Genomic DNA, 16,500 nt, shown 5'->3' with positions numbered 1-16,500 from the left:
TACAGGGTCGCTGGGCGAATGATGAATTTGAAAGCGTTTTAATGTAAGAGGCAATGCTTAGTCAGACATTTTTATGCTCCCTGGCACTCCGTATAAAAACAAATGTCAGTGCAATTAAACTCTTCAAATCCAATGCTTGAATCTGTTTCTTTGATTTTGTTTTTGCCCTAAAAGTTCTATGCTCCAGATAAGTCAAACTTTGAATGGTTTCCACAGTGTACAAAGAACACACCAGCTTTTTCTCTCTTCAGATCTTTCTATATCACCAAGGTGACTACAGTCCTGTGGGAAATAGCATCTTTTCTCTTATTATGTTCAAGTACCATTTAGAAAGAGGCAGCCTGGATTAATGTGATCAACTACGCACAAAGCAATATGGACCAGCAGGAAGAATAAGTAAAACTACACAAAACCACATTCTTAGTAAACTAGAAGATAGAAAATTATGTAATCTTCAAACAACCTGTAAGTTAAAATAAAAAAAAGTTAATACCGAATCTCAACAGAGCTGTATGTCGCACTCTGGGCACAAGCCCTGGGAAAACAGTATGGACCAGAGAAGCAGGAAATGAGGTTGCAGCCAAGAACTGAGTTGAAGCCATCACTGGAAAGCATGTCAACCTGATGTAGAGAAGACTGTACGAATCCTGGTAAACCGTGGTGGAGACAAGGAAGAGACTCAGAAGTGGGCATGAATCGAGGTGGCAGTCAGAAAGGGAGGAAGGAAAGGACACAAAGCAAGAAGCAACATCCTTTGGAAACTGGGAGATAAAGGAAAAGGGCAGCAAAAGCGGGGGGGGGAATGTCAGATCCTGTAAGGAAAAAAGAGAGAGAAAAAACGACATACAACCTCCCCTACTCCCATCCCCAAATAATAAAATAAAATAGTAAAAAGATAGTAGACTTGGTTACACCCACTAGAAAGGATCCTCTTAAACTAGAAATCTTGTAAATACTTGAAATCCATGAAATTAAGAAAAGAAGCCTGAATCTAGACAAAATTGTTAGAAAAGAAAATAGAAAATAAGAATAACAAAATCTGTCATCTTATGAAAATGCCAAATGCCCTGCCAAAATAAACCATAAAGTGAAGAAAACCACAATACAACATTACCAAGTAAATTAAGTGTTTTCAATCAAGCACCCCAGGGTGTGAAAACCATCTTAAATCAGAAATTAAAGTACAAACCAAGGATCTTAAAACCATCCAAGCTCTTTTTCAAATATCAAGGCTACAGAAAAAACAGGTCTAAAAATTAAAATGTAAGAATGCAGGGAATACTGTCCACATCAATTTTTCTTGAACAGTCTCCATCCAACCAAGAAATCACTGCAGAAACCAGCAAAAACACTGATGCTGAGCATTTAATGTACTTACCAGATTTAGGAGTACTTGATAAAGGTAGGAGAAGGGTCGAAAGATAATATATACATTTTATATGACAAAGTAAAAATAATGTAACCAGAAATGGGAGGGAAGATAGAAAAGCCGAAAGAGAAGAAGCTCATTGAGAGTTGATTTGAAATAATAGGTGGGAGTCAAAGAACATCATTAAAAACTGATCAATGAGATAATACAAGATTAAATAAGAAACAGGGGACTAGGGGCATTAAAACGTTTAAGTTCAAAAGCAACCAATAGGACAAAAAGACAAATCCTACAAAGTTCCAAAGGGGGAGGCGGAGGAAACCATCTTTATAAAGAAGAAACTATCTGTAAAAGATGCCAAGTGAAATACATGGAAACATAATAATAAGTGATACTCAATCTAAGACAGGCCAAGTGGACTAAAAATAAATATGAACCTAGAAGACCTAAATATATAATCAGTCAGGTAGTTCTCATTTAAATGTGTCCAATAGTATACTCCCAGGGTAGAAGTCACATCTTCTCAAACACACATAGAAATTCACATTACTTGATTGTGTTAGGTCACACACACACAAAATATCAGTAAGTTGCATAAAATAGAAATATTACAAACACTCTGACACAATACAATGAAACAAGAAATTAATAACATTAAAACAACAACAAAGCCCTTTCACCTGGAAGCTGACAAACATCATCTGGGTGAAAAGGAAAATACAAACCTAGAAGTGCAGAATTAAAAAAAATGATAATGCAAATGCTATGTATTAGAACCTGTGACACATAAGGCATGATACTTATGCATCATTTTAAGCATCCTTAGCCTTAAACACTTTTATCATGAAAAATAAATGAATTTTTTTAAAGATTTTATTTATTCAAGACACAGAGATACAGAGAGAGAGAGAGCATGAGCAGGGGGAGAAGCAGAGGGAGAGGGAGAAGCCCGCTCCCTGCTGAGCCAGGAGCCCGATGTGGGGCTCGATCCCAGGACCCTGGGATCATGAGCTGAGCCGAAGGCAGACGCTTAACCATCTGAGCCACCCAGGCGCCCTGAAAAAAATAAATGAATTAAACCCCAAACTCAAAAGAGCTGCAGAAAGAACAATGTAAATCAAAAGAAAGCACCAGGAAGGATATAATAAAGGTGAAAGCAAAAATTAATGCGGTAAAGAACAGAAGAATGACATATCTAGGGGCGTGGGGGGATGGGTTAGCCTGGTGATGGGTATTAAAGAGGGCACATTCTGCGTGGAGCACTGGGTGTTATGCACAAACAATGACTCATGGAACACTACATCAAAAGCTAATGATGTAATGTATGGTGATTAACATAACAATAAAAAATTAAAAAAAAAAGAAGAATGACATATCTAACTAATAAATCAAAATCCTGGTTCTTTAAGAAAGTATCAAAACAGACAATCAATCACTAGTTCAGCTACTTGAGAAAAAGGGGAGAAAGTTCACACACACGAAATAAAAAATGACAAGGGAGAAATAATCATTGAAATCTACAAAATTTAAAACATGAGAGACCACTTTGTAGACCTCAAAGCAAATGAATTAGAAAACCTGGATGAAACAGATAATTGACCAGAAAAATAGTTCATTGAAACTGACTCGCGGTGCCTGGGTGGCTCAGTCGTTAGGTGTCTGCCTTCAGCTCAGGTCATGGTCCCAGGGTCCTGGGATGGAGCCCCGCATCAGGCTCCCTGCTCAGGGGGAAGCCTGCTCCTCCCTCGCCCACTCGCCCTGCTTGTGTTCCCTCTCTCGCTGTGTCTCTCTCTGTCAAATAAATAAATAAAATCTTAAAAAAGAAATTGGCCCAATTGAAAGTTTAGATACAAGCCATTTCCAAAGAAGGGAAAGAAAGGTTATTAAGAAACTACGAAGATACACCAGGTCCCTTGGTTTCACAGGAGAATTTTACCAAACCTTCAAAGAGAAGAGCATCTGAATGCTGGATAAACTGTTTTAAAGCATAGAAAATCAAAGAAAATTTTCAAACTCTTTTTATGAAGCAACTATAACATTGTTAGTTGTGGTAGAGAGAAAGACGTCCACATCCTAATCCTAGAGACTGTGGATATGTTACTTTCCATGGCACAAAGGACTTGGCAGATGTGATTTAAATTACGCTGATATGTGGAGATTATTCTGAAGGATCCAGATGGGGCCAGTGTAACCACAAAAGTCCTTAGTTGGGAAAGGGAGGCAGGGGAGTGAGAAGATGCGAGCCCAGAAGCCTAGGTCTGAGACACACGCGCGCGTGCGTGCACATGCGCACACAGACACATACAGACGGAGATCTGAAGATCCTACACTACCAGCTCTGAAAATGGGGGAAAGGGCCCTGGGCAAGGAATGTAGGGAGCCTCTAGAAGCTGGAAAAGACAAGGAAAGGGATCCTTTGTTAGAGCTCTCGGAAGGAACACAGACCTGCTTACCCCATGATTTTAGCCCAGTAACACCCATTTTTGGACTTCTGACCACTAAAAATAAAAGAATAAATTTGTGTTAAGACAGTGTGGTGATTTGTTACAGCAGCAATAGAAAACTAATACAATACTTAAAAAGGTAACACTAGTACAAACAAAGAAAATTATGGACTGGTATTATTTATTAATATAATATAAAAATCCTAAATAAAATATTACTGAAGAGAATTCAGTATTATATTAAGAAAATAACACATGATGACCTAGTGGAATGTATTCCAGGAATGAAAGGTTGGCTCATTCTTAGCAAATCTGTTAATATAATATATCATACTGGAAAACCTATATAATAATATAATATAATATAATATAATATAATATAATATAATATATAATATAATATAATTGGAATGTAATATATCATCTTGGAAGATCTATGTAATAGAATAGAATAGAATTGAATTGGAATATAATATATCATATTGAAATATAACATCATATTGGAAAATTGAAAGAGAAAAATTATTTGAGCATCTCCATAGATGCTGAAAAGGCCTTTGACAAATTCAACATTCATTAGTAATAAAAACACTAAAAAAAAAAAAATCAATGGCTAGTTCCTTAACATGATGAAGATGTATACAACTTAGTCCTAAACCTCCCTCTCACTTAGTGGGGAAATCTGAAAAGCATTTTCACAAAGATCAGGAGCCAGGTAACATTGTACTGGAAGTATTAGTTCATTCAGTCTGACAGGAGGGATCAGAGCCAACAAATTAGAAAAGAAGCAAAACTATCTCTATTCACAAATGTACAAGTACACCTGGAAAACCCAAGAGAATCGATGACAAAATTAACTCAAAAGTAGAAATATTTTTTAAAGTAGCAGGATATAAAATTAATATGCAGAAATCGATAGCCCTCATATACACAAATGAGAATACAAAGAGGTTTTAATGATGGAGGAAAACCCTATTCACAACAGTAAGAGAGAAGATAAAATGCTTATGAATAAACTTACCAAGAAATGTGCAGAACCTCTGAGAAGTGAGTTTAGAAAGCTCCTGAAAGACCTAAAAATTTACTTAACCAGGTGGAAAGATAGCTTTTGTTCTTGTATAGAAGACTCAGCATCGTAAAGATACAAGTCCTTCCTGATAATCCTTTCAAAAACCAGATAAAAAAGTGGGCACACAACATAACCAGATAATCTACAAAAGGAAAGTAACATGGTCTTTAAACTTTCAAAAACATGTTCAACTTTACTCATAATAAAAGCAATACAAATCCAAACAATACTGAGATACCCTTTCTTTCTCATTCAATTGGAAAAAAATTTAAAAGCTTGGCAGCTGTTGAAAGCAGACACTCATATACTGATGACCAGAATGCAAAATGGTGCAAACCATATGGAGGGGAATTTGGCGGTATTTAATGTGTCCATATAGGCATTTACTTTTGACCCAATAATCCCACAACTAGGAATTTACTCTGAAGGTATCTTCAAGAACATGAAACATATTTGCCCAAGGTTCTTTACTGCAGCACAATTTGTAATTGCAAAATATGAGAAGAACTGAAATCTCATACATAAAAGAGTGGCTGAATAAATTATGGTACAGCCACAGTAGATTACTATGAAGAAGTGAAAAAGAGAACGGGAAGATCTCTATGAACTGATGGAGAGGTTAGATTTTAAAGTGACAATAGTAATTTAAGTGAAAAAGAAACCAAGTGTAATATTGTATATATAGTATGCTACCCTCGAAGTAAGAAAGTAAGAGAAATCAAATATCACCATCTGCCTACTACTGCAACAAAAACACAGGAAGGTAAAACAGAAACTGATGAGTCTGGTTACCTACGGCGCACGTGTGGGAAGAGCTGGTGGGAAGGACTAACATTTCTCTCCATATGCTTTTGGCAGTTTCGACTTTTGGAACTGTGTTAAAGTATTACACACTGAAAGAGGAAATTACACTACCAGTGATGAGAAAAAATAGACCCCAAAATGGAATACAGATGGAAATAAACAAACGTTGGTCTATTTCAAATGAGTAACATAACCACAATAAAGGAGGAGGTAGCAGGGAGCTAGCCCCAGTAACTCCAAACACAGTGCTATTTTTTTCTCCTTCTAAAGACAGAAGGACCTGCAAAATATCCTGAACGCTAGTTAGCAGGTTTGTGTTTACAGTTGTAGGATCTTGCAATTCTGAACTTGCTTTCTGTGTGCTATAGCATTTAACAGATGAGTCGATCCTTTGAGGATAATGGGAACTAGACTTCTTAAAGTTGGAAAAGGAAGTTACCACATAGAAACTAGAAGACTAGAATGAATCTTGAGCTGTTGAGTTAGAATTAGAGGTATCAGTATGAACATATGGCTTTTAATATATCTAGGTAGCTATGTCCACACATTCTCCATATCTGTAGAAAGAGGAATGGCTGTCAATACCCGTGCGTGTGTATTTTAGCTCTGTCTACCCAGAGGGTCTACATACAAAGATGCCTCCGTAACAATTCTATGCACCTCAAACCCAGATCTTGGGTCCAAATGCCACTCCCCACTTGAAAGGAACTGGGGATCTTTGGGGAAATGGCTGATTTCAGATGTGGGGGAGTGAAACTACAAGGTGAACTTGGAACATAGTTAGGCTTGAAAGCAATAGAGTGCTCAAAAGATGATGGGGACACCCCAAAAGGACATGGAAGCCACCTGATATCCACTGGGATATTTCGATCATCAAAATGAATAATGGTAGCAAAAGGTTTTCTGGTGGGATAAAATAAGGATCTATGAATCCTTATTGCTATATATACATATATACATATAAATGAGAAAAGGGCATTTTTTTTCTCTATGGCAGAGTACCACTTAAGAAATGTAGCAAGAGGGGCGCCTGGGTGGCTCAGTTGGTTAAACAACTGCCTTCGGCTCAGGTCATGATCCTGGAGTCCCGGGATCGAGTCCCACATCAGGCTCCCTGCTTGGCGGGGAGTCTGCTTCTCCCTCTGACCCTCTTCCCTCTTGTGCTCTCTATCTCTCATTCTCTCTCTATCAAATAAATAAATAAAATCTTAAAAAAAAAAAAGAAACGTAGCAAGAATAATGAGGTTGGAAAAAAAATCATCATTTTGCAGTCATCAAAATGATTAAGGCAAGAATTATGAATTCCTCAAAAGCTAGTGGATGAATTACTAATTAAAGAAGGACAAATAGTAATTTTATAGTGGATTAACCTAGCAAACCACATGTGAACCAAGTAATCAGAGGTAAGACCACCAAACGGATGTCATGGATCTCCTTATAAGATCTCTTGAGGGATGCCTGGGTGGCTCAGTGGGCTGGGTGTATGACTCTTGATTTTGGCTCAGGTCATGATCTCAGGGTCGTGAGATTGAGCCCTGCCGGCGGGCTCCACGCTCAGCACAAAATCTGCTTGAGATTCTCTCTCTCCCCCTCCCTCTCCCCCTTCCCCCACTCTCTCTCAAATAAAAAAATAAATATATCTTAAAAAAAAAAGATATCCCGGCGTGCACACTTCCACGTTTATGGTATTCCTTCAGAAATGCATAATTTTAGTCCAATCATGAGGAAATATCAGAAAAACCCCAACTGGGGGACATTTTACAAAATAACTGGTCTGTATACTTTAGAATGTCATGAATGGTAATGAAAAGTCGAGGAACTATTTCCAGATGGAAAGAGACCTAAAAGACATGACAATTTACTACAATGTGTGATTCCGGATTGGATCCCCGACCAGAAAAACAAAATCCTCCCCAAACCATAAATATGACATTATGGGACAATTGGCAATATTTGAATAAGGACTGTGGACCAGCTAATAGACTTGTATCAGTGTCAAATTGCCTGACTTTGGTAACTGTACAACAGTTATGTAAGAATGTTTTTGTCCTTGGGAAATACGTACTAAAGCTCTTATATATAAAGATACATGATATCGGCAAATTATAAATGATTCAGGGAAAAAAAAAAGTATGTGTGTGTATGTGGAAAAAGAGCCAGAGAACAAGGGAGAACAGTAAGGCAAATGGGGTAAAATTTCTTGGAAGTGTTCTTGCAAGTTTTCTGTACATGCACCGTTGTATCAAAACATTAAGTCGAAATCCTTGTTAGACATTAGAACTGAATTGTCCACATTTCCGTCCTGGTTTCTGCCAATCCTCATCTCACAAAAGGACCCCTCTTTCTTGGGCCATTCTGAAGTTCTTTATTCAGGGAGCAAACATATGAATAGGTTTGTTCTGAAAAAATGAATTTTTGGAATAAATGTAGATGATTTCAAGTTCCAGGTAATTCTCACCCAACCTGGGAAACAGAAAAGTTGTAAAACCCCTAAGAGAAATTCAAAAGCACATGCCGGTCTCAAGCTCAGTCGCATTTCTTTCTGGGTGGCACTTATTTACTTTTAAAAGCATGACCACATAATTAGGGGCACCAGGGGTAGCTTAGTCCGTTAAGCTTGAGACTCTTGCTTTGGCCTCAGGTTGTGATCTCAGGGTCATGAGATCAAACCCTGTGTCAGGCTCTGCGCTCAGCAAGGAATCTGCTTGAGATTCTCTCTCTCCCTCTGCCTCTCCCCCTGCTTCCTCTCCCTGAAAAAAATAAATACATCTTTAAAAACATGACCAGTAACTATGTCCCCCTCTGCGCGTGGGTAGCAGAGACCACGTATGCGTGGAACTGTAACTCTTCTGGAGCAGTGTTCTAATCCACAAGGACTACTGGTGTCCTACGAAGCAGAAAGAGTAGTTTCTACGGAGAGACTGCCTGATGCCTACCGACTCCAGCGGCCTGTTCTGTTCCTACTCCGCACATGGCCTCTGACGTAGCGTCACCAAAACAGTGGTGTTTCCTGAAAACACCAGGCTCTCTCCCTCCTCGGCACTGGCATTTATTCCTAGAATGTTCTTCCCTGTCTCAGTATCTGAGTCGGCGCTCAGCCTTCAAAATGAAATTTGAGCATCACTCCCTCCACAATTTCCTGGCCCTCTTCTTCCTGTCCTCGGGTTTCCTCAGCACGGTGGGAGCCCCTCCATTACAGCCCCCACCTCTAGATGATTCTGGGTACTTGTGCTCAACAGCAAACTTTGACTTTCACCGGGCTAGGTGTCTCTCATTTCAAGGGGCAAACAATAGGTCAGTCAGAAGCCTTGTAATTCCATTGATTGCTGCTCACTGGAGGGATGTTTTCATTCACATGGCTGTACTTCCCTCCCAGGTTTCAGTTCTGAGGGCAATCATTTGATTTTCAAAATTGAGAGAGCCTCAGCAGAATATCTGCACTAACATATCCATTCCTTTCTCCGAACCCATTCCCTGTTTTTCTGTGTCCTCTTTGAATGTTTTTCTGAAGGCACAGGGTTTCCAATATTTGGGACTAAAGCGGTGTGCCTTGTGCGTGATATCCAGGCTGCTTGAAACACAGCATGTTTTAGACTGAAATGGAATTTGCTTTGAGTTTTGAAATTTCAGAGACTCTGAACTCGGTGTCCTGCAAAATAACTAAAAGCCAATCAATCGTAAATACCTTTTTATTTGTTATGCATAGAAGATTTCTAGCGGACTAATTTTATTGATGAATTGCAAGAACACCTATTTATTTCACAAATACAAGACTATGAACGTTCAGCTAAGAAGGCAGTGTAGAACTATAAATAGTAAGTTATGTCATTTATCTATAGATGAATAACTTTGTATAGTTGATGGCTGATTAAAAGCACATACCTGCTTATTGGGGCAAATACACATAATTTTCCCTCTTTCTTGATATTTCATTATTTTAAAAAGCCCACTAATTTTATTACCCATTAATGTGAAGGTAAATGTCCTTCAAAATTCTGGGGCTCTTTGATATTTCTCTCACTATTCAACTTTATTACCAAACATCGTTCATAGAATAATATACATTCAGGGCTTACATGTGCTAAGCACTTTTCAGATATCAGTTCATGTAATCCTTAAGTATTATTATGCGTATGTATATGATCACCTTTTTACAGATGAGAAAATGAAGTTAAAAGGTTAAATTGTTCGAGAGAATCAGCACAGTATGGAGATTAAAAGCACATGCTAGCTTCAGACTCCTTGGGTAGCTACTCTTTCATTTATCAGCTACATGATCTTGGGAAAGTTACCTGGTCTATCGGTGACTCAATTTTCTCATCAATTAAATGGGGCTCACAGTGCTGCCCTCATAAAGTTATTGTGATGGTTAAGTGATTTAACATACGTAAAGTACTTAGGAGAGTGTAGGAACAATGTAAGTCAGGTAATACTGCTAGAAATTGTCCCCAAATTGGGAGGCAATGGAGCCACACTTTGTGTGGCTAACCCGACCCACAAAACTGTCCTCACAACTATGTATGTTACCTAATCTGATCAACCCAAATCCTCTCATATTATTTCTCACAGTTTACAACACTCTTGAAGATCTCCCTATTGCATTCAAGATAAAGATCCAATCTTCTGACAGAGTCTGCAACCAGGGTGACCAAATTGTCTAGATTGCTGGGATGGTCCCAGTTTATGTCTGTTGGACTGGCATCCTCCTCCATTTAGGATTTGTCCAGAATTTTTGGAATTTTAGTTTAGAAAATCATTTTTAAATACAATTATTTTATAAATCCACTGATCAAGTCATTGGTCCGCAAATACAGATATCAAATTCAGATAATTTTAATTATTTTTACTTCTCCCTCCAGGTGGAAATATCCTTGTTTGGAAGACAAATTCTGTGGGTCAGGCTATATACAACACTCTTCATGAAAACAGCGCTGTTGACCCCTTCTGCTTATCCCTCAACACCCTTCCTTGTCCTTACTTTGAATTGATCACAATCCCCCCCAAATGAATCTTGCCTTTGAAAGAACACTCTCTTCTAGTTGGACTGGTTTTCTTCCTTCCATATCCTATTCTAGATCATGCTAGGGTTGCCTTCCACATGTAGCACTGAACGCCGCCTCCCTGGGAAGCTTCCCAGGATTCCCTGGGGTGGGTTTAGGGGCCCCACAAGGCTCTTATAGCGTCATGTCTTCTCCTGTCAGAGCACTTTGTTTTCTGTGTTGTAATGATAATACTTGCTATGTTCTCCTAGAAGGCAGTGGCTTGCATAGAGGTGGCCATGTAGATTCTTTCCTTCTTTAGTTATTGAATGGATGAAAGAGGATTAATTGCGCCCCCTCTCATCTTCCTCTCAATTTTGAAGCCGATTACAGGTAAATTTCACTCCTCAGTTTGGAGGGAAGGGTCTTCGAGTCCTGCAACATGTTTGTTTCTTCTTCTACGGTACAAGAAACAAGGCACTGGGAGTAGAATCACTATTGGAAAAGTAAGACCAAATTCTGAGAATTCTTTGGGAGCTTAGATGAATCCTGACTTGTCCCTGCCCCTGATTCTGACCAGGGTGGCCACTGGTGTGTGAAAAAAAAAACTTATCCACCAGTTGGCATGGCCTGTCTAGCAGAGCTTTGGCTGGATTTCAGTGCCTGCATCCCACACAGCGGCCCTGCCTCTGACCCACACCCTAACAACTCTGACCCTCAGTCCTCTGTTACTTGAGGACGCTGGTCCCTTTAACCCCAATCCCTGACTTGACCCAACTCCTGGTCAAGCATCTTAAACAGAAAAGTCCAACGGGGCTAGCAAGGCAGCTTACAAATAAAATGTGCTTAGACAGCGATGCGTGTCAATTTTTTTCAATAGAACTGGAAAGAAATATGGAGAGAAAAAATCAATAAAATGGAATTCTCAGATGTGACAGAAGAGAACCAGGTGAAGCTTCATTAAAGTAACACAGAGCAGGGCAGTGGAGGCTGGATTCTGTCCTTCACGAAGTCCAGGCAGTTCAGAAAAAAGACTGAACTCTGGATTACCAAAGAGTGATGAACAAGATGGCAGTGGTGCTGATGAGTATCTCTGTTTGTGTCTCTTACAAAATATAGGAACATTCTTTGGAATGGAACTCTTTCCTTCATGTTAATGTTTTGCATCCCATGTACACCTTACTAATAAGACTCATTGTTACTGGGCCTTCCATTCTCATCTTCTTACTAAGCAAGGCAGGACTTGAACCCAAGGCAGACTGGCTACTAATCAGGCCCTAACACACAGCTAGCTCACCTACAGCCATCTGCAAGGCATGAGCTGTTGCCCCATGGGAGATGAATCAAAACATGCAAAAGCAAGGTACGCAGAAGCATGGCTGCTGAGGGTGAAGCACAGTGTGGCCTGCTGGTCTCCAGGGTGTGGCACTGCGGGGTCCAGGGAGCAGCCAGGGCGAGGCCACCCAGAACCCCCCCGTCTGCCTCACACAGCCGCCAGATGCACCCCATGCCTGCCAGGAGCATTTCCGGGACATCAAAAGGAAGCAGCGTTAGCTTTCCTAAGCAATGGGAAAAATAAACACCCCCTCAACCTGTTGATCCCATTCTATTTTGCAACACAGAAATGACTGCTTTCAACTCGAGCCAAAAATGATCTCCTGAGTCATGGGAGTTACTTCCTCAACGGTGCCCTTACTCTGTGCTTGTCCTAACTGGAAAATGACCGGGCTGAGTCCACCGAGCCTCTCAGGGGGCCTCGCCCCAGGCACTGGCCACAGCCATCAAGAAATAAAATAAATAACGAAGTTGAACAAGGAACAGACTTGCTTTTCGAAGGCCATTTAAACAAATCTAAAGATGAATTTTTCAAAACCCACAAAATGGAAGGCAGTTTTTAAAGCTATTATGTAGTCAATCTTGTGCAAGGTGAATGCTTCTGAAACACTCAGTTGAATTCTCAAATTTCAAATTCCTCAGGTTTGGTCGCCAACCAGTTTTCTCAAAGTCCTTTATAATTGAATTTTATGATTAAAAATGCATTTGATTAGTTTTCCAAAACATAAAAATAAAAATAAAAAATCAGAATCTTCTTGAAGAATGCGGGCTTCTGAGGAAGGCTGTCAGGAGTGCTGTGACTGGAGGGCCGCATACCCACAGACACCATTTGGAGACGGGTTTTTCAGCAGTTCCACGCAGACAGTGGCTTGTTTGACATCTGTCTCCCTTCAGTCCACCGGGACACCGCCAGCAGGTGAGGCCACATCAAACACTGCTTTTGGGTATCCCGAGAGTCCCTGGGCGTGACAGGCAGACGCTCTCTCAGTAACCATGTTTCATGATTTCCCGCCTGCAGCGTGGCTACCCACTGAAAGCCAGCTTGCCCCCTTATGAAACCGTGGGACCCCAAAATGCCAGTCATTCTGAGTTATAGAGTATCCTTAGATTTGTCCTTTGGTAAGGAATTTTGGCGGGGGGGGGGGGAGGAAGGCGATAGGTAACACTCTGTCACCTTCACGCACAGCTACATTCTCAGACAGGCGACCCAGCAATAACGAGTCACCGAGGCTGTGACAAAGGACCTCACGGGTGATGGATTTAGTGGTGGTGGCAGGGAAGGGAGAGGGAGGGGTCCCAGATGTTTGCCACTTAATTATGACCGGATTGCGGTTCCACATCCCTCATCTCAAAGTTGTCCGGGGATGACTGGATGGAGAAGAGCTCTCTGACTCAGCTCCGACCCGGCGTCTGGCTTAAGTCACCCGTTCATAGCCTTTTACCTCCTTTAAGGACAGGGAATAAAAGAAAGCTCGACTGAAAATCCCTTCGCTGTAAAATTGAGTGCATCATAAAATAACTGTAAAGTCAATATTTAGTGTTTGGTCCGTTTAAAGTGTCACACTTTGGAAACGTCTTAATGTGACCCCTGGGGGGCAGGCGAAGGAGTGCCGGTGTGTGGGACGTTACCTCGTCAGCCCATATCCCGGCTGAGACCAGCTTAAGAGTGGGTTCTTCTGCTCTGTCCTATGTGTGCTGGGGGAGATGTGGGGTCGGGGTGGGGCAGAGCCAGGAAAGGAAAGAACGCAGGAGAGAAGAGAAAAAGAAGAGATACATACATGGTTATTAAGGATCCTCAAAAGCCCAGCTTTCTTTGTTTTGTTAGTTGTTGACATCTCCCCTTCCCCCACCCCTCACCTTTCCGGTTGTTTAGCTTCCGGTCAGACCAGTGAGCTGCCCTGGTAAAGGGGGAATCTGAGACTAGAGCTCAGGAGGCTTGAGGGGAGGCGGTGGGGTAGACAGGGTGCCCTGGCATGGCACCAAGGAAGTCCATGTTCTTTTGATGGATTCATCAGCAAGGGTGCCGACATGTCGTGCCTCAGTTTCCCCACCGTAGAGGTGGTAAGGTCAGTCCCCTCCTGTCCCACACTGCACATTTCTGACAAGCCCACCTGAGGTCTACGCTAAGAGTGGAAAATTATCAAGGGCTGACGATGCCAGGTGTGCGGGTGCCCACCTCCAGAACACGACGGGAGAGGAGGGATGGGTGGGGGTCGGAGGGAACAAGATGGTTGGGCTGAGGCCCGTTTATGAAGTTTGGGTGTGTCAGGCGGAATCGTCTCTGTGCTAATGCAAGGACCTCTCTGTCCCCGACCCCAGCGCCTTCTGCTCACCAACCACCACCCTGCAGAGCCTTCTGAATCGTATCACTGCTGCTTTTCCCCACCCAAGTTAATTAAGGGCTCTTCACAAGGAAGCGCCTATTTCCTCCAACTTCAGCTTCAGAATGCTCTTGAAATTCCCATTATTCCTTTTGGGTCTTTGACATTATATTTCATAAAAATCTCGAACTAGTTTCCATGAAGCCTCTCCAGCAAACCAACGTGTAAGCACCACAAGGGAAATCATTCTCCCAACCTCTCCCCAGGGCTCCCAAAGGTCATTCTGGTTGTTTTTTCCCCCTTTCACAACATTCCATGCTTAAAAGCATCATCTAATGAGCAAACACACATGGAGTAATGCCCTGAGAGACATCCTGCGGTGACAGTCAGCTGATTTAAAGCAAAATGACAGATCTGCAACCAATGACACAATCTGGTGGAGAATGCTGTTAGCCCATGCATGCACCCCACACTATGCTCTGTGCAACATGGTGAGAAACGGAAATTAGTTGAAATGGCTGGATCATGCAATTATTGGGAAAAGAAGCTGCGGGGGGAGAATAAAAAAGTGTGAATACCTGTGTAGGTCATAGCTTCCTCCATCTTTATTTCCTGATATAGGAAAATACAAGAGTAATTTATGTTAGCTTTAGAACTCATAAAACCATTCACTACGTGGTTTTCCATGCACAACATCTAACTCCTAGAAAGAAATAGATTGTGTTAAATACAGACAGTGCCGGAGTCCCACAGAGCTTTTCTAGTAGACAGGTTCAAAATGAGGATTGAAAGCTATAAATAAAAAGGTCTGAGATAAAACGCAGAGGAGTTCATTTGAAACATGAGTGCAATGGGAAAGGAGGAGAGCCCATTTAAGAGCAGGAAGAGAAGTCCTTCCAGTCAGTCTCAGTACAATGTTGCTTATTTTGAGACAAGACACTTGGGAAAAAAAAAAAAAAGGGCCAATGATCATCTCCCTGAGAAATCGTCTAGAAGGTGGAGAGGACTACTTTGGGCCGAACGGCAATCATGAGCTCCCCCTGGTGTGTCATCCCTAGGGACTGTCAGACTTCTCTGGGCAGTTACGTCATCACCTGTAAGAGAGCGAGGTCTTTTGGGGGAGAAATGTCTGGGTGTAATATTTCTAGTGTTTCTAATAACTGGTTTAATTTCTAGGCCTTGTTGGGCTCCCCTCCCCCTTTTTGGTGTGTGGAGGGCTAAGATTTGAGGAAAAGCTCAAACAGGGAAGCAAGATATCTGAAAAGATTTGAGCTGAGTGGGGTTGTGATCAAAAGACTTCTTCTGGAAGTCAGGACTGGACTTTTCTGAGGGCCATTCATCTGAGTAAGGTGTTAACTAGGAAATTTGGCTGATAGCTGTGAGGTGACCCATCTCACAGGGTTTATAATTTCTTATGGGACCTTTGCCGCTCAAAAGCCTCAGGACCCTACGATGGTGGAAATGACAGGTGGCGGATGTTGATCCTTTGAGAATGGGCCCCCCCCTTTCAGTCACATGACCTAGTGCTGGTGATGCTGGCTCTGCCAGGGACCCCGAGACACCGGCTTTAAGGATGCTGAGAAAACCCAGCTGCACACAAGGGGTTCCTGCAGAGCGCTCCCCACTGCCGGGGAGTCCCGCTCTTTGCCCTTTTGGGGTTGGCAGGCTCTGCTGATGCCCATGCCCTTGCCAGAGCTAGCTCTTTCTCCTTCCTTCTGTGGACTGCTGGAATTTACAGTTCTACCGGAATTAGGAGAAAATCAGTATTCTCATCAACTAGGAAAGGGCAGGGACAGACTGAAAAGAACTGCGGCCCTATGAACCAAAGGAGAGATAGGTTAGTTTAACGCGGCAGCCCGGGGAGGGAACATTTGGCTGACTCCGTATGGGCCCTCTAACGCTTGTTAGAGCCCAAGACAGTGCATTACTCAAGTATCTCTAGTTTCAGAGGGGAAATCCTGGTAAAAGAAATCTAATTGCCTGTGTCCTGGGCAGGGATCTCCCCCGGGGCAGCTCCCAACTGTGTGATAAGCAGAAACAGGGCATTGGGTGTTTCCGTCCAAATTCACCTAAAAATTTGAGGATATCCCGGTTTACCTAGAGTCTGTATTATGCCTGTTGGCAGCAATGACAAATAAATCCCCCATGCTTTCGTCCCATCTGCCAGTGGATGCTTCAT

The 16,500-nt window shown here is 41.7% G+C and overlaps 2 protein-coding genes across 13 annotated transcripts in view; one reads left to right on the top strand and one right to left on the bottom strand.

The window, feature by feature from the left end:
• Window positions 1-13,618, top strand: part of SLCO5A1 (solute carrier organic anion transporter family member 5A1) — a 300,426-nt gene extending 286,808 nt beyond the window's left edge. Inside the window, exon 12 of the transcript XR_012378229.1 lies at window positions 10,546-13,618. The gene's annotated coding sequence lies outside the window, so the exon portion shown is untranslated. The remainder of the gene's footprint in view (window positions 1-10,545) is intronic.
• SULF1 (sulfatase 1) overlaps window positions 1-16,500 on the bottom strand; it is a 175,419-nt gene that overhangs the window by 2,747 nt on the left and 156,172 nt on the right. For 2 of the 12 annotated variants that reach the window (XM_073892866.1, XM_073892868.1), the window contains 2 exons: window positions 14,900-14,933; window positions 13,630-13,695 (listed from right to left, as the gene is read on the bottom strand). The exons of 9 other annotated variants lie outside the window; for them this stretch is intronic. In XM_073892866.1, coding sequence (XP_073748967.1) covers window positions 13,630-13,695; window positions 14,900-14,933 — 100 coding nt within the window. The remainder of the gene's footprint in view (window positions 1-13,629; window positions 13,696-14,899; window positions 14,934-16,500) is intronic. One more of the 12 variants, XM_073892867.1, reaches the window with a different exon arrangement.

This window comes from Callorhinus ursinus, unplaced genomic scaffold (genome assembly GCF_003265705.2).
Source record: "Callorhinus ursinus isolate GAN/ISIS: 27379988/994484 unplaced genomic scaffold, GSC_fseal_2.0 scaffold5, whole genome shotgun sequence".
NCBI lineage: Eukaryota > Metazoa > Chordata > Mammalia > Carnivora > Otariidae > Callorhinus > Callorhinus ursinus.
Note: the sequence above shows the minus strand (reverse complement) of the source record. Positions and strands in the feature narration are given on the sequence as shown.